The sequence below is a fragment of the Sturnus vulgaris genome, chromosome 5 (assembly GCF_052056855.1).
Source record: "Sturnus vulgaris isolate bStuVul1 chromosome 5, bStuVul1.hap1, whole genome shotgun sequence".
NCBI classification, from domain to species: domain Eukaryota; kingdom Metazoa; phylum Chordata; class Aves; order Passeriformes; family Sturnidae; genus Sturnus; species Sturnus vulgaris.
Genome location: NC_142247.1, coordinates 29,410,527 through 29,430,439, shown reverse-complemented (window position 1 = coordinate 29,430,439; position 19,913 = coordinate 29,410,527). Strand labels below are relative to the sequence as shown.

Below are 19,913 nucleotides of genomic sequence, written 5' to 3'. Positions count from 1 at the left end.
CCTCCGGGCGCGGGGGGGCGCCGGGCGCGCCGCGGGCTCGGGGCGGGGCGCGCTGAGGGCGGCGGGGCGGGCGGGGCTCTGCCCGCCCTTATCCCTGGGCCGCGCCGCTGCCCCGGCCCCGCTGCGCTGCTGCTGCTGCTGCTGCTGCTGCCGCTGCTGCCGCTGCCATGGCGGCACCCGCAGAGGACGAGGACGTGATGGCGCGCTACCGCTCCCCGCTGGTGTCGCGGTACGCCAGCGCCGAGATGGCCTACAACTTCAGCGAGAGGAAGAAGTTCGGCACCTGGCGCCGCCTCTGGCTCTACCTCGCCCAGGCTGAGAAGGTAACGCGGGACGGGCGCTGAGGGCAGAGCGGCCCGGGCGGGCGGAGCGCGGTGCCTGGGGCATCTTCAGGTCCCATTCCCTTAAGGGCTCTGGTGGATGAGGGCCCGGGAGCCGGCGGGAATCGGCCGTGCCTACCCGGAGCTACCCTCGGGAAACCGGCTAGAGCAACTTTCCAGGCGCCCCTTCGGCGCGTTCCGGGGAGGAAAGGGGCGCCAGGGCTGGGGGCTCTGCGAGTTCAGGGTTACCCAGCCCTCTGTACACAGTCCTCCGCGTACCTGTTGCCCCTCAGCAAATCACCTCTTCTCGCTTCATATCCTCCCCCTTGCACTTTTGCCTGCGCTGTAAAATTGGTTTTGTAAAAGCTCTGCTAAGCAATTTTTGGTGAGGGGTTGCCTTTGAGCAAACATCGGTGTCCTTCCCAAGCGCTCGGCTGTTTGCTTTCCAGGAGGTGTGACAGGGAGGTCCACTGTCCATTCAATCCGATGGCTGTCAGTCCGTGCCAACCGGACCACCCCCTGCATCTGCAGCCGTTTGTTGTTAGATAGCCCTTTTCTTTCTGAGATAAGTTTACTTTTGGCCAAAGCGAGCAGGACCTTTACCCCGCAAGTAGTTGTGATGTTTCTGGTAGGCTGAGTGCCACAAAAACAGTAATACCACAAAAGAGTGGGTATTGTGTGTTACTATTAATTCAACTGTTAGCAAGCAGCAAGTGAGAGCATGTCCATATGATTGCAAGCTGTTGTGTTAGTAGAGGATATGAAGTTAACTTTTTTGACATGTGCTTTAAACTAAATCTTCTGACTCTGATCCTAATTAGGGATATATATACAGCTGTTATTACATCTTAATCGAGACACAGTTTTTAAGATGCACTAACTTGATTCCTTGTGGCTTTTACCAGATTTTTGACAGTGAAAAAGCTGTAATATGTTTCTTAAAAAAAAAGTCACAAAACCACCCTCTTTCTGACAGAATGGATTTAGCTTTCAGACTCAATAGGAGCCCCTTCTTTTGTAGAGTCCAGTTTCTGTTTTCAAAGCCCTGGGATTGTTAGAAGCAATCCAAGCACTAGGTTTGGCTGTTACTATGAGTGCAAGGGCAGAGAAGCACCATGCTGGAGAATGAACACACAGTGCACGGTGTCATTGCTGTGTTCCTTCTGCATGCAAGGAAGTATCACTACATCAGCTTTGTCAATAATAACGCTGGACCAAATGTGATGTTTCAGAATCAGAAGATGCAATTATACAGCTGTGCTAAATAGGAGTCACCTTCCAAAGTACCACATGCCTGATTTTGTCACAGTTCAGATGCTGGAGTGAGAAAGCTGCAAATCCTATCTAGCATAGAAAGTGCCAGTACTATGAATACATGCTTGAGGAGCTTTGCATGTTCAGAGCATGACAATTTAAACGTAGTCATATCAATTCCAGCAGATAGTTATCACTTTTACTTCTGTTCAAGAACAGAATACATGAGTTGCCCAACAGGAGAAAGCAATCTGCTTGAAAGAACCAGTTTGGGGCTTTTAGGTTTCCATTCCCAAGCCCTGAACTCCGGGCTACCCCTTCTCTTGACCCTTGCTGTGCCTCCCATTGCCGCCCCATAATTTTGTTCCCAGAAAGTAGAGACAGGTCTTACAACTTCTTGAGCTTTCTTTTCATAGTGGGAAGAGGGAGACTACTATTTTTATCTGGCTTCTCGTTCCAGAGCAGTTTGTAATCTAATGTCAGCTCTGGACTAAAAAGGAGGAAGAGTCAGCCACTTCCAGCACCTGTTACCTCTGTCAGTGATCAGTTAGTTACATATACAAGCGGTTTCTTTTGGTTCCTTATAGAAGATGCAAAGTATTTCTGTGAAAAAGAACACCAACCCAAATACCAGGTAATAAATTAACCCTGGCAATTTACTGCAGCACACATCCTTACTTCGAAGACATTCATGTGTTAGTTCTTCCATCATTATTTTCGAAGATACATTAAAAACCAAAAAGTAACAAATGAACTATGGGTGATACATACTTCTGTCTTCTGATAAATCAGATCTAGGAAGGTCTAATCATAAGTTTTCTGAAAGTTGCAGGGAGTAATAAGACACAAGACATGCAGCTTAGTGATAAAATTTTAGGTAAAGTACAGGGCCAGGCAGATGGCTTCAATATTTACTTAATAGGTGAAATTTTCAAGTGGCCCATTTGGAGTAGGTGAGATAAAAATGAAAGAATTTTTTCAGTAGAAACTGAATTCGGCAGAAAGTCTATACAGTGTTTTGCTCCTTTCAGCAGGCAATAGCAGGAGTTTGAAAGAGCAGGCTTAGAAAAGTGGAATTAGTAAGGAAAACTTACCTTTCCCAACTGACAGTATTTAAAGTTTTGGTTAAGAGCTGAAGTGTCTGAATTTATACCCATCCCAAAACACTTGTTTAATTTTTTTTGCATAAATTCCTTTGTATTATGATTCTTCTGTTAACATTTTTTATCTTGAACTCTTGACTTAAATATATTTGAAAGTCAAGTACAAATTTCTTGGAGCTCTCCCTTCTCACAGAAGCAGTTTTGACATCCTGCAGCATCAAACTGACTTACAATATGTTTTGCACATGTGAAATATAAATGTTTTCTCTCTTTCTGTAGTAACCCTTCATCTATTTTTTCTGTCCAGTTAAGTTTCATTATTTTTCTGTCACATGTTCTTTATATGATGAGCAACTTGGCATTCTCATTTTGTGTGCAGGAGCTGTACCATGTCATCCACCTGTTCTGCCCCATTCTTTAGGAAAAGTGATGAACAGTCATAGCTGTTAGAGTGGCACATCAGAATATTGGAACAGTCTCAGAAGAATGACACCCTAAAAGCACAGTCCAGAGAGCTCATCACTGACATCTCTGACCTGAGGGGCTTTGGGAAAAACCTTGTGTTCTTCTTTGTGTAGTTTTCCTGCTTGTTTTTTTTTAGGTACATGGGTTTAAAGGGTGTTTGATTGTTTTCTTCCCAAAGTACTGCCAATATCAGCTAAAGCTCGTCGGGAAGAGGCCTCACACGTTGTTTGTGGACAGATGAGAACATCATTTGTCTTGGCACTACCCTATCTTGTACATGTTCTATGTCAAGTCATCCCTTTCTGGGGGGTTATTTCTGTCCTCTCTGTATGACTGTGCACTGTGGTCAGCTTTTCCCAAAGGATCATGGGTGTCTGAGCAAGGCATGAGATTTTAATCTTGGCACAAGAGTGTATTGCCTGCTGAGCTACCTGTGCTTTTAGGCAGTTGCAGTCTATACTGGGGCACCTCAAAGGCAGCAGTCTGGGACCAGGTGCTTTTCCTCATTTAGCTGCACACTCATGGGCATGTGTATGCTTGCAACAGCACAAGTTTGGGTACTAATTAGCTGATGTGGACCTTGAGGACACATCTGCTTCACTTGCTGTCTTCTTCAGTTCCAGGTTCCACGTCTGCAAACCATTTTTTCAGTCAGTTTGATTCTGAACAGAACCAGCTTTTTAAATACTTTGAATCCTGGAGCCTCTTGGTTGGTGATTTCTCATTACTAATGCACAGGACAATAGTATTTTAATTTGGAAAAGACAGTAATGCCAAGTTCATTGTGAGACTTTTAATTTCTCAGTATCAGGAAAAGACATTTTTCTCTTCTTGTGGATTATACCAGTGTATAATCTTGTGGTTGGATATCTTTGTTTTTAAGTCAGATTGCTGAAAAGTTCTAGCAGTTAGTTTTGAACATGGACTAGGAGCATTCACCTCCTTTTTCTAGATCAAGTAACTGATGTCACAAGGTTTCATTTCACCTGAGATGAGGTACTACAGGACTTTTCAAAAGGTACCAACATATAAAATATATATACCTTTCCATATGTTTTAAGCTCCCTGTTTACAGTTATGTAGGTCTAGTTGTGGTCCAGAGAGTTTTTCCTGACACAAGTTATTTAGTCCCATGTTAGCTGGATTTTTCTTTACCCAAAAGGTACACTTCATTAAAAGAAGTTAAAACTGTACTATTTTTATATCACTTTTCCCCATGTATTTTAATGTTTGTAGTTTTCACGGCAATGTTATGTGATTGAGGTAAGTACGAAGCCCAAGAGGAACATATGAGGATGAACACTCACCCATCCTCCTGGAAAAGGCTGGAGAGCCCTAGAATGAAAGCATTTGCTGTTGCAGCTCAATTATACCAAATTGTCACACTTTCTGGGAGATGTCAGACAGGAGTAAATTATTTAAACGGCTTCTGTCTCAGTTTGTTGGTAAAGAGAAAAAGCAATAAAAGTTCTTTTCCCCTTGCAGTCACTTGGGCTTCCAATCACAGATGAGCAGATACAGGAGATGGAAGCAAATCTGGACAACATTGACTTCAAGATGGCAGCAGAGGAGGAGAAGAAGCTGCGTCACGATGTGATGGCCCACGTGCACACCTTTGCCCACTGCTGTCCAAAAGCTGCAGCCATCATTCACCTTGGAGCAACTTCCTGCTACGTAGGGGATAACACGGTAATACAGTATTTCCAGCTCCCTGCCTGCCGAGCTGGGAAAAACAAAGCTACAGTTGTTTGTTTTATAGCTCTTTATAAACTTTTCTTTATAAAATATTAAGTGGATTTTTCAATCATTTTTGTTAATTTTACTGTTGAAGTTAATTTAGTTCTTTAACCTGGCTACCCTACGAAGGCAAGCTCCACTTTCCACCTTTCTTCTGATGTGAAGCAAGATCTTTCTGGAAACTGTTCCCTAACCTGTGCTTACATGTTAAATATTCAAGGAGATAAGAGAGAAGCTGCAAACACATGAAGAAACGTGAACTGTGTGATTTATCAGTTACACCCCTGTAACAAGAGTTCATTGACTTACAAAACAAGGTCCATGAGCTTTCAATTGGAAAGCTACTTGGAACCCCCTTGTAATTCAGAGCAAAACTAGCTTTTCAAAGAGAATGGATCAGTGTGTTAAGTGAAAAAGCTAGGTACTTTTTCAGCTGGGTAGTTTTTGTAATTTTACAGAACTGTAAAATATTTGTGAAAAACCTCGTCTAGAACAGAGCACAAACTGAAGCCTTATTTCTGAGTATATGTTGCTGTTCCACTGTTCAAGCCATAGCAACTTCACAGCTCCCTTTGTTGCATGAGAAGCTGCCGTGTGATTATTTTTTCTCTACTCCTTTGCAAGCCTGTTTAGCTTTTGGGTAACACCATAATTCCCTGTGACACTTGTGCCCAGCTGTACCTCAGTCTCAAAAGAAGGAGCAAAGACAACTGGTGCCTCATTAGCCCACTTACTTTCCTGATGTCTTTAGCCTACAGTGCCTATATTTTCCACTTGGGACCATACATTTAATCTGTCATTCCATGGGCAGTCCCAAGAACTTCAAAATAATAATTCATAGGCACTGGGTGGAAACAGGTCTTCCACTGCTTTTTTGTCATAAGCAACTTCAGTGCAAGTTCTGTTACAAGAAGGAACGCAAGTAATTTGTTTTAAGAGGAGACTTTTGAGTCAATGAAACATAATCTGTGTCTTCTCTGAGAGAAACTGTTACGTCTGGTCCTTTAGACATGACCCAAAGTTCCTTTCTCTGCTTCTTTCAGGATTTGATTGTCCTCCGTGATGGGTTTAACCTCCTGCTACCCAAGGTGAGAAGATGGCTCTGCAGTGTCTTAGAATTGGGAAGCATTCGTGTCTTGTGTATAGCCTGTGTTTAACTTGGATTTTCCTAAACCTTTGTGGGAAGCCAGGAGGAGTTGTCTGTCTGGGTTGTTCTCAAAAAAGTCAACGGTTCCCTTCCTTTCCTTTCTCAAGTCTTTTCCCAGAGTTCTTTTGCTCAAAGTGAGAATTATAAGCAGCTCCTTGTTTATCTGTGCCACAGGTACTACATAGCAATACGACTGTATTGCTTTCAGGATTATCTTAGTCTTATCCTTAGCTATATTCCTAGGAGTGTGTCAGCCTTTAAGAAAACTATATAATACAATTTTCTGAAGTCAAATATAGCAGGAGTGTAGTGCAGTGGTGTCTATCTAACCTGAATGAGCTAACATCCGATTTGCCCTGGACTGTTAATTATATACCACACGGTTTTATTTCTGACCAGTTCCAGGAATTAAAAAAATACCCAAGGATGAACCAACTGCAGGATTGGGTTGGGCATGAAGATTAGCCTAGTTCGAGCTCAGGTCCAATGATTTGTGATAGCTCTTGCTTGAGTTTTGTAGCAAGCAGAAATTGCATGCATGTCCTAAAAAACTGAAACTCACCATATTCTGCAATTAGAAGGGGCTGCATAGTTATCCCTCAAGGTCCCTCCCTGCACAACTGCCCCTTCCTGCACAGAGGTTTTTCTCCCCTTTTTCTCACAATGTTGTGCTTAAGCATGTGAACTTCTGCTGTGTTATTTGAGGTTTTTTTCCTCTCTCATTCCACCTCTTTTCTATCCTTCCTGCTTCCACCAGCTCGCAAGGGTGATCAGCCGGCTGGCCGACTTTGCTGAGAAGTATGCTGACATGCCTGCTTTGGGCTTCACTCACTACCAGTAAGTAGCTATGAGCCTTTGCTTTCTTCTTGTTGTCTGTGCGATGATTAAACTGAGCTGCTACTGCTCTTCTGCCGTCCTTTTTCCCATCTCTGACTAGTTGGTGGTTCAGAAAAGGCATGTGTGCCTGACTCCAGGCTTGTCTTAGGAAGTTGGGCTGTTGCTTTGACTAGCTGTCAGCAGTTGCTTCCACACAGCTTCCTAAAGGATGACTTCCAGGCAAACACAGATGTGCATATTGTGGGCCGCTTCAAAAAAGCGTGAGTGGGAATTGCACTAAGCCTGTCTTCCAGTCAGATTTTCTTTGTTTTTCCTAAAACTTATTTTCCCTGCAGCCTAGAAAGTTTTGTTAATGGCTACTTGTTACTACAGATACTGAGTCAAAGGAAATGAGATGTGTGTGCTTCTGTTCTTGGGGTAGTTTAATCTCCTGCTTCAGGAAGACTGTCTTCAGAAGCAGTAAACTGTACCATGAGGTAAGCCTGGGTCCTCTACCCCAGTGATGCAGAACAGCAGAGGCGGGGAAATTAAGCACAGGTTGTGTCACACTCAGTGTCTGGTACTTGAACATTTCTCCCAAATGAGAGTGCAAGCATCAGGTCAGGTCTCTGATTCATTGTCTTGCTGTGTATGCAATGTCGGTTCCATCAGCTCTAGTCCCACAGCCCTCTTCATCTACAGCTTTTTGGAGGAGTGTCTGTGTTTTATTTGGGATTTTGGAAAGAAGACAGAGAAGTGTTCGAGAAGTGTATACAAGGTGAAATCATAATTGATGTCTCAGCCTTTTCTATGTCGTTTGTCAGCAGGGCCTTTGCTCCATTTACAATCACGTCCATGTTTTCCCTAGCTTTCCCTTTTCCTGCTTATGTACTTGAGAGACCTGTTTTGTTGCCGTTCACATTCCATACTAAATTCATCCAGGTGGATTTTGGCTTTCCTTGCCCCATCCCTGCAGTATTGAATTGTTTCTTTGTATTCCTTCTGGATTGCCTGTCCCTGCTTCCAGATGTTACAAGCTTCCTTTCCTAGTCTGAGCTTAATCAGGAGCATGTTGTTCATGTGTGTATGTTTTTTTGAAGTAGTATAGAGGTTTTCTTAGGAGTTCATGTGGATGATTTGACATATTTTCACTTTCTGGATTCTGCATAACACCACTGTTTTTGCCTCAAAGCATTTTCAGGGGGACAGAAGTGTAGCCGAAGCTTGCAGTTACTTATTCCAAGGTAGAGGTCTTAGAAAAAATGTTGGCTGGCAGCATTGTTGAAGTGTGTTTGGCCAGAGGCTGAGGAACACATTTTTATAAATAAGAAGGAAAAGTTCATGAGAGGAATCATTTAAAATCACGCAGTGAATGCAGATGTCTCTGTGCGGAGAAGTTCACACCAGTGCTGTGAGTCAGACAGGGCGCCCCCCGTGCCCTGGGCGAGTGGCATTGGGCTGGGGGACAGATGCACCACCAGTCTGTCACAGCCCCTGCCGGCCGGCAGGGGGCGCACGCCTGGCACGCGGACACACAATTATTGTTTTCTGATAATGTAATTCCATCTAATTCCTGAAAGGAATGATTACATCTTCAGTACCATTTACTGCTGACATTGGTACATCCTTCTGCCTAAGCCAAATCCTGTTAATTTCTGCTCAAATGAATCAAGAGAGACGAATCTGTAGGGAACTCTTAACGGCAGACTCAGCAGTGAAGTGTGGTGCTTGTGCAAATCCTCAACGAGCCATATTGTGTTCTTGATTGTTGTCAGACCTGCCCAGCTCACCACTGTGGGGAAACGCTGCTGCTTGTGGATTCAAGACTTGTGCATGGACCTGCAGAACCTGGAGCGGGCTCGGGATGACCTGCGCTTCCGGGGTGTGAAAGGCACCACTGGCACTCAAGCCAGCTTCTTGCAGCTCTTTGAGGGAGACCACAGTAAAGTACGTCAGATAGCCCAGGGTGCAGACATACAGTTTTGGCAATTTTCCGCTCTGGAATGCTGTTTTCTTTGAGGGAACATTGACATTCTGGCATTAAATTTACAAAGTCACTGTGACCCCTCTGGGGCTCATTGACAATTGGCTCTGTGTGAAAGTGAGCAGCATTTGGGAAGGGATGTTTCACAGAAAATAGGTATTTTTGACACTAAACTGAGAAAAGCAAAAGACCATTTTTGTTCTTGCTGACCTTGCTGAGTTGTATTCTGAATTCTGGTTTTTTTTTTTTTTTTTTGCTTCACTCCAAGGTTGAAGAACTGGATAGATTAGTGACTGCAAAGGCAGGATTTAAGCGGTATGTAACATGAATTCTTAGCAGTGTGTGACTCCTGCTGGTAGTGTTGGCCCAGATTCCCCTGGTTGCCAAACTGACATCTGTGCTGCTGTTCACTTATTCCCCCTTGCCGTCTTCCATTCCCAGCTGCATTTTCCTGCATAAAACTTCACCTCCTAAATAGGCCACCTCTATATGTCTCCCTGTCAAAGCACAGCTGTCCATTTTCCTCTGTTTACCTTCTCTCCCATCTGCGTGCTGCCCCAAGAAATTGACAGCCTGAATCCAAAGTTGTTCTCATCAAGGCAGAATGACAGCCCTCCCCTTCAAGAGCTGTGTCATTCCTTGCTCAAAGTCTTGCAGTACTGTTGTGTGTGGCTGGAATGCTCAGCTTCTGTGCTTATTTCTAGGGCATACATGGTCACAGGGCAGACCTACAGTCGCAAGGTGGATATTGGAGTCCTGGCTGTGCTGGCCAGCCTGGGGGCTTCTATACACAAGGTGAGCACCCTACTTGTATACATTGGGAAGAAGGAGAAATGTTTCAGATCTTGAAGAGAAGGTGCTCATGGTGCAGAATGCTCTGCTCAAGAAATATTGTTGTTCCCTGTTCAGCTGTGATCATGTAAATTCACCACTGGGTACATGCCTGGTACTCAAATCTCAAAGATTTTAAGACCAGTGAAAAATAAAGCAAGTTAACTGAGCAGATTCTAAGATGATCAGTTAACTTGCTTTAACACCAGATATTAGTCTAATCTATTCTAAATTGATCCAATTAGAGTAAATGTCTTTCCTAGTGGTGTATGAGTTCTTAAATTTCACCATTTCCTCCTAGTTAATTGCCTTTCTGATAATGGTGTTATTCTCTCTGTCCTTGTGGATTCTTTTCATTGATTTATCTCTGTTCCCTCCCTCTTCCTCCTCTTGGGCTAAAGTGATCTGTGGTATTGTCTTCTGTTTTTGTTTTTTCCCAGTTCAGTGAGCACACGTTATCTGTGTTTGCAAATCACTATGCAGTTTTGCTATGCATTTTCAGGGTTCTCTTCTGATCTGTTTTCCATTCCTTGCTAACATTTGCCCTTTTTAGAGTCCTGTTCTCATCTAATCCAGTGGCCATGCTTTTTTCTTTATTTTCTTGGCAAACATGTTTAGGCCAGGAAGTGTGATTGCAGTGTCAATTTTTTTGTTAAATTTTTCACTGCCCCCAGTTTACTTCTTGCACATAGATGCAAAGATTCTCCAAGAGCATTAACAGTAAGATATGTTGGTGGGTGTCAGTTTGGTTCTGTTTTATTAATTTCTCATGCTTTCTTTCTAGATTTGCACTGACATTCGTCTTTTGGCCAACCTGAAGGAGATAGAGGAGCCTTTTGAGAAAGACCAGATTGGTAAGGGATGAGAGTTTTCTTGGACTGGTGTATGTGTCTTTTTATTTATGTTGCTGTGGCCTTTTAAACAAACTTAGAAATGTCCCTGGCAGAATTTGCTTTAAATTAACTGGAGTTGACGTTGTTAGTATTTTCAATCCTTTTAAAAGAAAAAGAAAGGAGGGGAGGGGGGGAGGAAAAAAGAAAAAACACCTTACCTAAAGGTGTTTCTGGATATTGAGAAATTAAAATCAAGTTTGTATTTGTGCAGTTTCTGTGTTTGGGGGAAGAGCAGGAGTAGCCATGTATGTCCCATTGCCTAGAGAGGCAGGCCTGGGTCTGAGGAGTGCTTAATGTTTTCCAGTCCTCATGAAGCTGACTGGAAAGCAGGTTTTCAGTTCAACTCAGCATTTTGATCTTTATAAGCAGACAAATTAGGAACAATGAAACTAGGGTGGACCTTGCACCCTTGCTAGAAGAACACCAGTGATGTGATTCTGACACTGTTAGAAAGGGAAAAGGAAATGTAATGTTTTAGCTCCTGTCCAAAAGAAAGTTCGGGTCCCTTAAATAGTTGTATAGAATTGAATCAGTGAACTAAGCCTTAGTCCTATCTGCTATTTGTACCATTCTACTTTCTGTGGATGATTTTAATACCCATTCACTAGAGCAACAGGCAGCAGTGTAGGCATCTGACTTTGAAGGACAGTGTTACTGAGCAGATGGAGGCTCGAGCACTGCTAAGATTGCCATGGATAGCCTAGAGAGATGGTGCTAAATACCATTAAAAAGTAGGAGTATTCGTCCCTTGTATGTGGTAGTACTTCTGTTTTGCAGAATTGAAAAAATGTCACCTTTTTCTTTGCCCATATTTAGATCTTTCTGATCTGAAGGGGAAAATGGTGGTGTCATTTTCGATATCATAGAAAATTTTGAGGCTTTAGTCAAAACTATGATTCCTGACACGTTTTTCTTTCTTGGGGGGGAGAACCTTCATCTCTTCTCCCCGAATGCAGCACTCCTTGTGCTGCCCTGTCAGTATCCCTCTTCCTCCTTTGACAGGCTCCAGTGCCATGCCGTACAAGAGGAACCCGATGCGCTCGGAGCGCTGCTGCAGCCTCGCACGGCACCTGATGACGCTGGTGATGGATCCGCTCCAAACGGCCGCCGTGCAGTGGTTTGAGAGAACGCTGGATGACAGTGCCAACAGGTCTGCAAATGCACAGTGCACAAAGGTCCTCTGCTCTGTTTAGAAAATAATGCCTTTAAACTAAACCCGCAAGATACCAACTTGACAAAAAGCAGTCTCAATAGAACCCAGAGACTGCAAATTGGTTTCCTCTGTACCGTCAGATAAAAATGATAAAAATAGTTAGGTTTTTTTTTACCAGCAGTGAAAGGGAGGGATACAAAAGCCAGGGTAATAAATTGCTTTCATAGTCTTCTTGTTTCAACAGCACAGTATTGCAGTACTCACATTTCTCAAATTCTCCTTTTTTGTTTTGAATGGAGGTTTTTTACCCTGCTTTTTTTTTTCACATTTTAGAGAATAGTTTCAATATCTAAACCCTCCAAGTAATCTAAAAAACATATTTTAATTTTGAAAAATATTATTTATAAGAAGTAATCAGATCTTGGAGAAAGAGCACAATTACTTTTAAAAAAGTTTCATGGAAATCTGTGCAGGTCTTTAGGATATTGCTCAGCAAATTTTGCTTTGTTTTATGATTCTTCATTACGACTATTTTGAGCTGAACAGAAGTTATCTACAATTATTATCAAGTAAATTACAGCAATTAAATTCAATGCTTCCATTTTTTATTTAGTACTAAATCTGCATAAAGCTCATACCTACCTTTGAAACATTTTAGTTTCAAAGTCATATTCTGTTGCAGAATTTGATCTCTTAGAATCTTAGAAATCTCTAGACTTTAAGGTATGGCCCCTGTGAGACAAGGAGCAGCAGCAGTTTTGGTTTGATTAATGCTAGATTAGCAGTAAGATTGCGGAGGAAAATGTTATTTTTAAAATGTCTCCACAAATGTAATACCCGCATAAAATTTCGTGCAAAAATTGATTTTTTTCCCAGAGGGACCTTACTCCACAGCTCCTAGTCTCATTAAAAAAAGCTGCATAGGCAGCAGAAAACAATGTAAATTTAAGAAATTGCATACTGGTTGATATGGTGTGTTTATTTCCCAATAGCTACCAAGTGTTGAGAGATGTACTGGAATGTTTTTAAAATTTTATTTTCATCTCATCTAATAGAAATACTCATTTGCCCATTTCATCAACCAATTATAAAAATCTATGCCTTGGATTTTTCTCATTAAAGCTATAGTGTTTTGGAAGGAGAACAAGCCAGAAAAAATTCAATCAATCTACAGTCCAGCAAAGTTGTTTTAAGGCACTTTGATAGAATTGGAGGACTTAGATGTAGCACAGGGTTCAAGAATCAGCATATTTTAAAAGATCACGGTTTAGTATGGGCCAGGCCCTGTTGTCACAGATGGATGATTCTATGTTTGCTGCATTGTGATGCAGAGCATTTTCCTGATATAGCTCAATCCCCACTACTCGTCTTGTTTCCTCCTCTGCTTTTTGTCGGGAGCCTCCTTTGTGACTGGAAATTCCCCACTGAGCACAGCCAGGCACAGCATGAGCATACAGCATGTCTTTACTGCTGCAGGGTAGGATCAGTAGTGGACAGTTCAACACAGAACACACGGGAGAAGATCCTTTAGACTGCTGCCCTGTTTCCTAGCTGTGTAATCACTGAATTATCTTGGAGCTTTCTATGTGTGCCTTCACTTTATTCCCTCTCCCTTTCTACTGACCAAGAAGACAGAAAAAAAGAGAACAGCTCTAGTGTTAGGCCACAGTAATGCTATTTAGAGCATTATTTACAGAAGCTGAAGGATGTGAGGTGGATTGGAGCATGGCTTTGTTGCTGACCAGGTTTCTGGGTATGTGTGTTTCGCAGGCGTGTGTGTCTGGCTGAGGCTTTCCTCACAGCTGACATCATTCTAAGTACACTGCAGAATATCTCCGAGGGACTCGTGGTGTATCCAAAGGTAAAGCAGGAGATCATGGACTTCCTTGGTAATGCTACAACTATGCCAAAGTGTACAAAAATGTTCCCACTCCAAGAGTTACGTTTTTATCTGTTAGTTCAAATGGTTTCTGAATTTTGCCCTATTCTTGCCATATTCTCGCTGTTGTAGGAGATACATGAAAGGCCTCTTGTGAGGTCAATAAGAGAGTAAATACAAAACTTGTCACAAAGGATATTTTTCCCTGAATTACAGAATGGATCTGTAGAACTTAGCAGCAAAAGATACTGTCTAGACAGATCTCATCCAGTCCTGTAACTTACTGCAGGTTAAAAAAAAATTGTTGGACATCTTTTCCAAACTAATGTCTCTTTCAAGATGCGGCTTCTAAATATTACCAACTTCAGTATCTGGATTTCCAGAGCTAAGTTCAAAATGACAACTGTCTTTGGATCGTGGGGACAAACTTTTTATCGGGGCCTGTTAATAGGACAAGGGTAAAGTTTTTAAACTGTCAGAGGGAGAATTTAGATGATACAGGAAAGAAGTTTTATTACAAAGAGGGTGGTGAAACACTAGAATAGGTTGCCCAGAGAGGTGGTCATTAGGTTGGACAGGGCTCTGAGCAGCCTGATCTAATTGAAAATGTCACCACTCATTGCAGGTGGTTGAACTAGATGGCCTTTAAAGGTCCCTTCCAACCCAGACTTTTCTGTGATTCTGTGACCATTGTCCAGTCCTAGAGATTCAAGGGGAGAGGAAAAAACTTGACTGTGAAGTTTTCAATTGTCTATAGACTTTCTACAATGCTGTTTCTCTCTTCCTGTTTTGTTTTTTTTGTGTTTGTGTGTTTAAGGTGATTGAGAGAAGGATCCGGCAAGAGCTGCCATTCATGGCCACAGAGAATATAATCATGGCAATGGTGAAGGCTGGGGGCAATCGTCAGGTACAAATGAAGTGTCCAAAATACCTTTGTTTATGGCCTGGTGTTTGTCTCCTGGGAAACAAATGTATCTGGGATCTTGTCCTGTCTCACCTTTCTCTGCTCTTCACCTGGTCCCACAGTTATTAGTATTGCACTTGTGCTGCAAAGCCAGGCTCTGCTCTCTGAGGGGAGACCACTTGTGAAGATCCCTATTTCCTGTTAGAAACTGTGTTTGGGCTCATCTGCTTGGCTGTGCTGGAGAAGAGGGAGACCTATTTTTATGTTTGATACTAGTAGGCGTTTTCCTTTTTTAAGTGTTTGAAGGAAGTTGGAACACAGGCCAGGCTTCTTTAAATGGAACATGTTGGCAGTTGGCTACCTTATAAATTAAAAGAGGATGAATCAGTACGGTTAACAAAAAAGCAAGTAAGACCATTCTGAACCACTCATTCATGTGTCATTCTTCCCTAACTCAGTACAGTATACTAACCACTTTGTTTATAGTCCTTCATTCAGCTTCCTGTGTTCGAGCAAACTGTAATTAAATATTTTACTTAGTAAATAAACTCAGACACAATTAGATTATATTTCCTAATAATTTAATTTCACAATTCAGGTCAAAATTGATAATCAAATTTCCATCTTTATAAAACACCTTATTTTCACTTACCTTTTAGATAATAATTTTTCCTTCTATGATTATTTCCACATCAAGGAGAGAAGTGAAACTTGCCAGAATAATTGAAAGGGTTTGATAGAAGCTTTGAGCAGAATATATGTGGTTTCAGTTTTTTGAAACAGTTGTGGCAAATCACAGGATGTCAGGAAACATCCTTTTTTCCTTGTTTTTCCCCCATGTGTCTGATGTCAGTGGGTCAGTGAGTAAGCTTCCTGACTAAATGCATTAAGGGTCACATCATATGAATCACCTTCTGTGATTCATTTGTGTCTCTTGTGGGCCTGCCTTCTTTCTGTTTAATTACATACCCATAGGGCTTAATACGTTTTTAGAAGGTGTTTATATTCATATTCGTATGTTCTGTTTTCCTGTGCTGGGAACTTTGGAACAGCACATTTTCTAGGCTTTCCCACCTCATAGCACTGAAACTGACTCCCTTTCCCCACTACTAAACAGCTCTCTTCCCTAAACATCCAGAAGATAGATCTGTTCACCTAAAGCAGGTCAGTGCTGCAGCAAAATGACATTTGGATAGAGGAAGCAAGATAATTTGTGTCCTAATTGTAGATCAAGGATAATACATTTAAGGAGAAGATTCTTACATAGCTGTAAATTTTGCAGGTGGAACCTGACTACAGTTGGGTTCCCTTGTCCTTAACAATTGATTCCAAAGGAATGGTTGTTTTTTTCCTCAGTCTATCCTTATGTAGGCCATGGTTTGCAAAGTCTCCCCACAGGTTAAGTTGGACAGATTCTTTTCTTTTTCCTTTTCAAAATCTGTAGAGGTTTTACATTGTTTACAATTGAAAAAAAAAAAAAAAACCCTTAGAATGACTCCTAAGAGTATTTGGGAAATTTGAAGAAGATTCCAGTGCCATTAGTTTGCGTTATAGTTCAACAGGGAATGTATGTGACATTTGGACTGGTTTAGCCTCAAATGGCAGATGTGAAAGGATGAAGAAAGTATTGTTTTAATGCAGTGGCACATGAACCACTGCAGTCCATACTGTGTCTTCTTTTTGCACTGTCCAGGGCAATACACTTCGATATTTTTCCCTCCCACACAAGTTGGTGAGATGAGCATGTGCTGTCAATAGCAATGGAATGACTTTTTTCTTTTTCCATCTTCTTCTCCCTGTATCTACAGGATTGCCACGAGAAAATTCGTGTTCTCTCTCAGCAAGCAGCAGCTGTTGTGAAACAGGAAGGGGGTGATAATGACTTCATTGCCCGTGTCCGTGCTGATTCTTACTTCAGCCCTATCCATAAACAGCTTGAAAGCCTGTTGGATCCCTCCTCCTTCACTGGACGTGCTCCTCAACAGGTAAAGTAGTGGAAAGAGGCTGTGGGTTGTAATGCATTGTGTAGTTTAATCCTGCATCCTTTTGTATATGATGTGTACACTCTGTTTGCTACAGAGTGTACATATTATATAACTCCAGCTGTACTACTAAGGAAGACACATTTTTCTCTTTAAATTTTCTTGTCTTTCTTCCCTGTGGCTTCACACTTTTGACCCTGGACATATCAGACCAGTGGGTGTCTTTGTGAAAGAGAGACCCCACTGAGACAAGCAGGTCCAAATGGGAAGGAGGAGGCAAGTCCTTTTCCTAATTTTATTTTTCTCTTCTTGAACAGGTGGCAAAGTTCCTGAAGGAGGAGGTTCGACCAGCACTGATTCCATACCAAAGCAAGATGGGTGGGAAAATTGAACTGGCACTTTAAGTATAGTCTGCAAATGTGTGTGGGTACAGGAAGATAATAAAAGCCTTATTGACCCAGGTCTATTTACTGTGTCATGTTATTTTGGTTCTCTATGGTACATTTAACCCCCAGAGCTTACAGTCACCTTGATTCCAGATGGGCTTTTCATTTTTTGTCTGCTGTTTGATGGAGGTCAAGCCTCCATCTGTAGTGTTACTGAGAAATGCTCAATTGTGACAAGGTACCTTTATCACAGCACCTTTATTGGCCCCTTACAGAGCACTGCCAGCTGTTAAAGCCTGGTGCTGCCTGACACTCATGTAGGACTGACTTGAAGAAGAGTAGAGGTAAGGGGAACTGAGGCCACTCCCATTTTCATCTTTCTTTCCGTGCTCTGAAACTTTCTCCACAGGTGTCTCAAAAGTGATAAAGGTTTCTCCTGACTTTCAGAGTACTGTGACTTGTGGAGCAAACAGGTCAAAATATTAAAAATAATGAAAGAGAGGCCATGGAACTTCATGGCTCATCAAACTGGTGCTCCCTCAGTGCTCCTTTCCTAGTTTAATCCTGTAGCTGTGGCTCTGTAGCTTCTGAAAATCATATTTACAGGTGTGGGTATAAAACCAGTCGTGTTTTGGCTCGATAATGAGTGGCAGGTGGACTCTGGCATTTCACAGTTGTTCTCTACTACAAGTTTTGTCTGATAAGGAAAGAAAAATGATACTGGAATTCACTGAATGCCAGAGAAATTCAAGAGCTTTGGTTTTATTTCTGACATGAATGATCTGGTTTGTAATGTCTCTGCTTTACTGGACATTTAGTAGTGGATCAAACTCTTCTCTTTTTGACTTGAACTGGAATAATTCCCTTACCTCTTCTTCCAGCATTATTACATCACAGAGAGTTTCTTCTGCTTCAGTGCAATAAAAAAGCTCTCTCTGGCCTTTTATTTATTCAGACCCTCGGAGGTGACTTGATAAGGATTACTTGATTTTTGAAGTGTCGTTGCTGAAGAGAATTAAGAAAAGCAGAACTAATTGAAAAATACTACCTTCAGGTCATCATTGTTTAAAGAGGATTTTAAAATACCACATGTTTTAATAAAGCCTGTCTTTATTAAGTAGTTAAGGGCAGCAGGAAGCTTCAGGCTGTGATCTCCTTCCGTCGAGATTGCTCTGGCTTTACCTTGTCCCTAGAATATGGCATTGAAAATGTCTCAAACATTTGTGAGTTTGATGGTGTTTAAAATATTTTGCTTGCTTGTGCTATTAACATTTAATTAGCCATCTGTTTGAAAAGGATAACTAATTGAACCCTTGTAATTTTCAGGCTATTACTCAAACCGATAGCCAAGAAAGAAAACAGACAGATGCGTAAGTCCTCCTTTTTTGGTCCTCTTTCCTCCTTAAAAAAAAAAAAAAAAACAACCAACCCTGTGTGGAGAGGAGGAACAGTATTTTGCTCATCATTGGAAATAAATCTTTGTCAGGTAGAGGCTGCCGGCTGTGAGCTGTTGGACTTGATTTCCTGGGAATTATAAAACTACTAACAGTGGTGCAGAGGAAAAGTCATCCTCCTAGAAAATTGGCATGATACACAAATCCTTTAGGAGACTTCCACTCCTTGGTTTGGGAGCTGATTTCCTACTTTCCTGCAGAGTTGGCAGTGGCAACAGCCAAAGATGTAATTATCCCCTCTGCTTGGTTGTTGGGAGGAGGTCACCAAGTGGTGCTTCAGAAGCAGCTCTCAACTCTTCAGCGCTTGATCCTCCCCCTGTACAGCACTGGTGAGGCCACACCTTGAGTCTCGTGTCCAGTTCTGGGCCCCTCAGTTCAGAAAGGACATTGAGGTGCTGGAGCAAGTCCAGAGAGGGGCAGTGAAGCTGGTGAAGAGTCTGGACCATAAGTCTGATGAGGAGCAGCTGAGGGAGCTGGTGCTGTTTAGCCTGGAGAGAAAAAGGTTTCGGTGAGTTGTCACTCTTTACAACTACCTGGAAGTAGAGTGTGGCCAGGTGGGGGTCAGCCTCTTCTCCCGGGCAACCAGCAACAGGACAAGAGGCATAGCCTTGAGTTGGACATTAAGAGGAATTTCACAGGAAGGGTGATTAGACAGGGTGGTGGAGTCACCGTCCCTGGAGGTGTTTAAGGAAAGATTGGATCTGGCACTCAGTGTCTGGTTGACATGGGGGTGTTCGGCCACAGGTTGGACTCCATGATCTCAGAGGGCTTTTCCAACTTAACTTATTCTGCGATTTCGTGACAGCTTCGTGAGCCCAGCTCACACTCTGGGTCATTCGGTGCATGTCCCTGCAGCCAGTGCCCGTGCGGAGCGGGGCCATGCCCAGGACCATGCGGCTCCTGCTCCGCGCCCGCCGGGCCGCGCTTCCCGGCCTACAGCCCCCGCCGCGCCGCGCGCCGCCGCCCGCATCCCGCGCATGCGCCCCGGCAGCGGCGCGTGGGGCCGCCGGGTCGGGGCCGGGCGCCCGCCCTGAGGGAACGCGGTGGCGGCAGCAGGTGGGTGCCGGGGCAGGTGCGTGCCGGGGCGGGCGGGGACCGCCCTTCGCCCTCCGGGGCTCTCAGCCCTGCACCCCCCCTCCGCGCCGGCACCCCCCTGCCCTGCTGCCCCCTCGGGCGGAGCGGGGGCAGAGGCCGCCGGGGCGGCTCCGCTGCTGGGGCCGGGTGCGGGGCGGGGGTGTGCGGCCGCGGCTCCGCTCGCCGGGCTGGGGCGGGGAGCAGGGACGGACCCCGGCCCGAGGAAGGCTCCGTGCACCGGCCGCGCTGACGCAGGGTCTGGCTCCGGGCAGTGACTCACGCTGTGCTTCTCCGTCAGGGCTGCCCGGGGCACGTTCTCCCTGCGCCCCGCTTCCCCCGGCTGGGCTCCCCCTGCTCCCCGGGACGTGCTCTAACCTGCCTCTTGTCCTGCCCGTGGCTGCGACTCCCGGGGGTCCTGCTCTGCCATACTCATCTGCTCTCCACGCCTGCGCCTTTTCGGAGGTGCCCCGGAGGAGACACAGTCTGTCTCCTGTCTGGCTGGGGGAAGAAACAGTCACGAAACACAGATGG

The 19,913-nt window shown here is 43.7% G+C and overlaps 2 protein-coding genes and 1 long non-coding RNA gene across 3 annotated transcripts in view; 2 read left to right on the top strand and 1 right to left on the bottom strand.

Annotated features, from left to right (window-relative positions):
• The first annotated feature begins 47 nt into the window (after window positions 1-47).
• ADSL (adenylosuccinate lyase) lies at window positions 48-16,934 on the top strand. Its single transcript, XM_014882584.2, has 13 exons — window positions 48-323; window positions 4,628-4,831; window positions 5,923-5,967; window positions 6,784-6,863; window positions 8,618-8,789; window positions 9,095-9,141; window positions 9,531-9,621; window positions 10,442-10,511; window positions 11,553-11,700; window positions 13,474-13,564; window positions 14,400-14,489; window positions 16,295-16,471; window positions 16,786-16,934. The coding sequence occupies exons 1-13, from the start codon at window positions 168-170 to the stop codon at window positions 16,870-16,872; spliced, it is 1,458 nt and encodes a 485-aa protein (XP_014738070.1). The 5' UTR covers window positions 48-167; the 3' UTR covers window positions 16,873-16,934.
• Window positions 15,051-19,912, bottom strand: LOC148223636 (uncharacterized). The gene is made up of 2 exons (XR_015803867.1): window positions 19,758-19,912; window positions 15,051-18,796 (listed from the first exon to the last, which is right to left on the bottom strand). It is a non-coding gene; the product is annotated as an uncharacterized LOC148223636 (long non-coding RNA).
• Window positions 19,286-19,913, top strand: part of SGSM3 (small G protein signaling modulator 3) — a 28,792-nt gene continuing 28,164 nt past the window's right edge. Inside the window, exon 1 of the mRNA XM_014882582.2 lies at window positions 19,286-19,364. The gene's annotated coding sequence lies outside the window, so the exon portion shown is untranslated. The remainder of the gene's footprint in view (window positions 19,365-19,913) is intronic.

Excerpts from the sequence above, each read along its gene's own strand:
- ADSL (XM_014882584.2), top strand. The coding sequence starts at position 168 with ATGGCGGCACCCGCAGAGGACGAGGACGTGATGGCGCGCTACCGCTCC. Across the intron at positions 324-4,627 it reads ACCTCGCCCAGGCTGAGAAG|TCACTTGGGCTTCCAATCAC; the intron begins GTAACGCGGGAC and ends TTCCCCTTGCAG. Across the intron at positions 10,512-11,552 it reads TTTTGAGAAAGACCAGATTG|GCTCCAGTGCCATGCCGTAC; the intron begins GTAAGGGATGAG and ends CTCCTTTGACAG.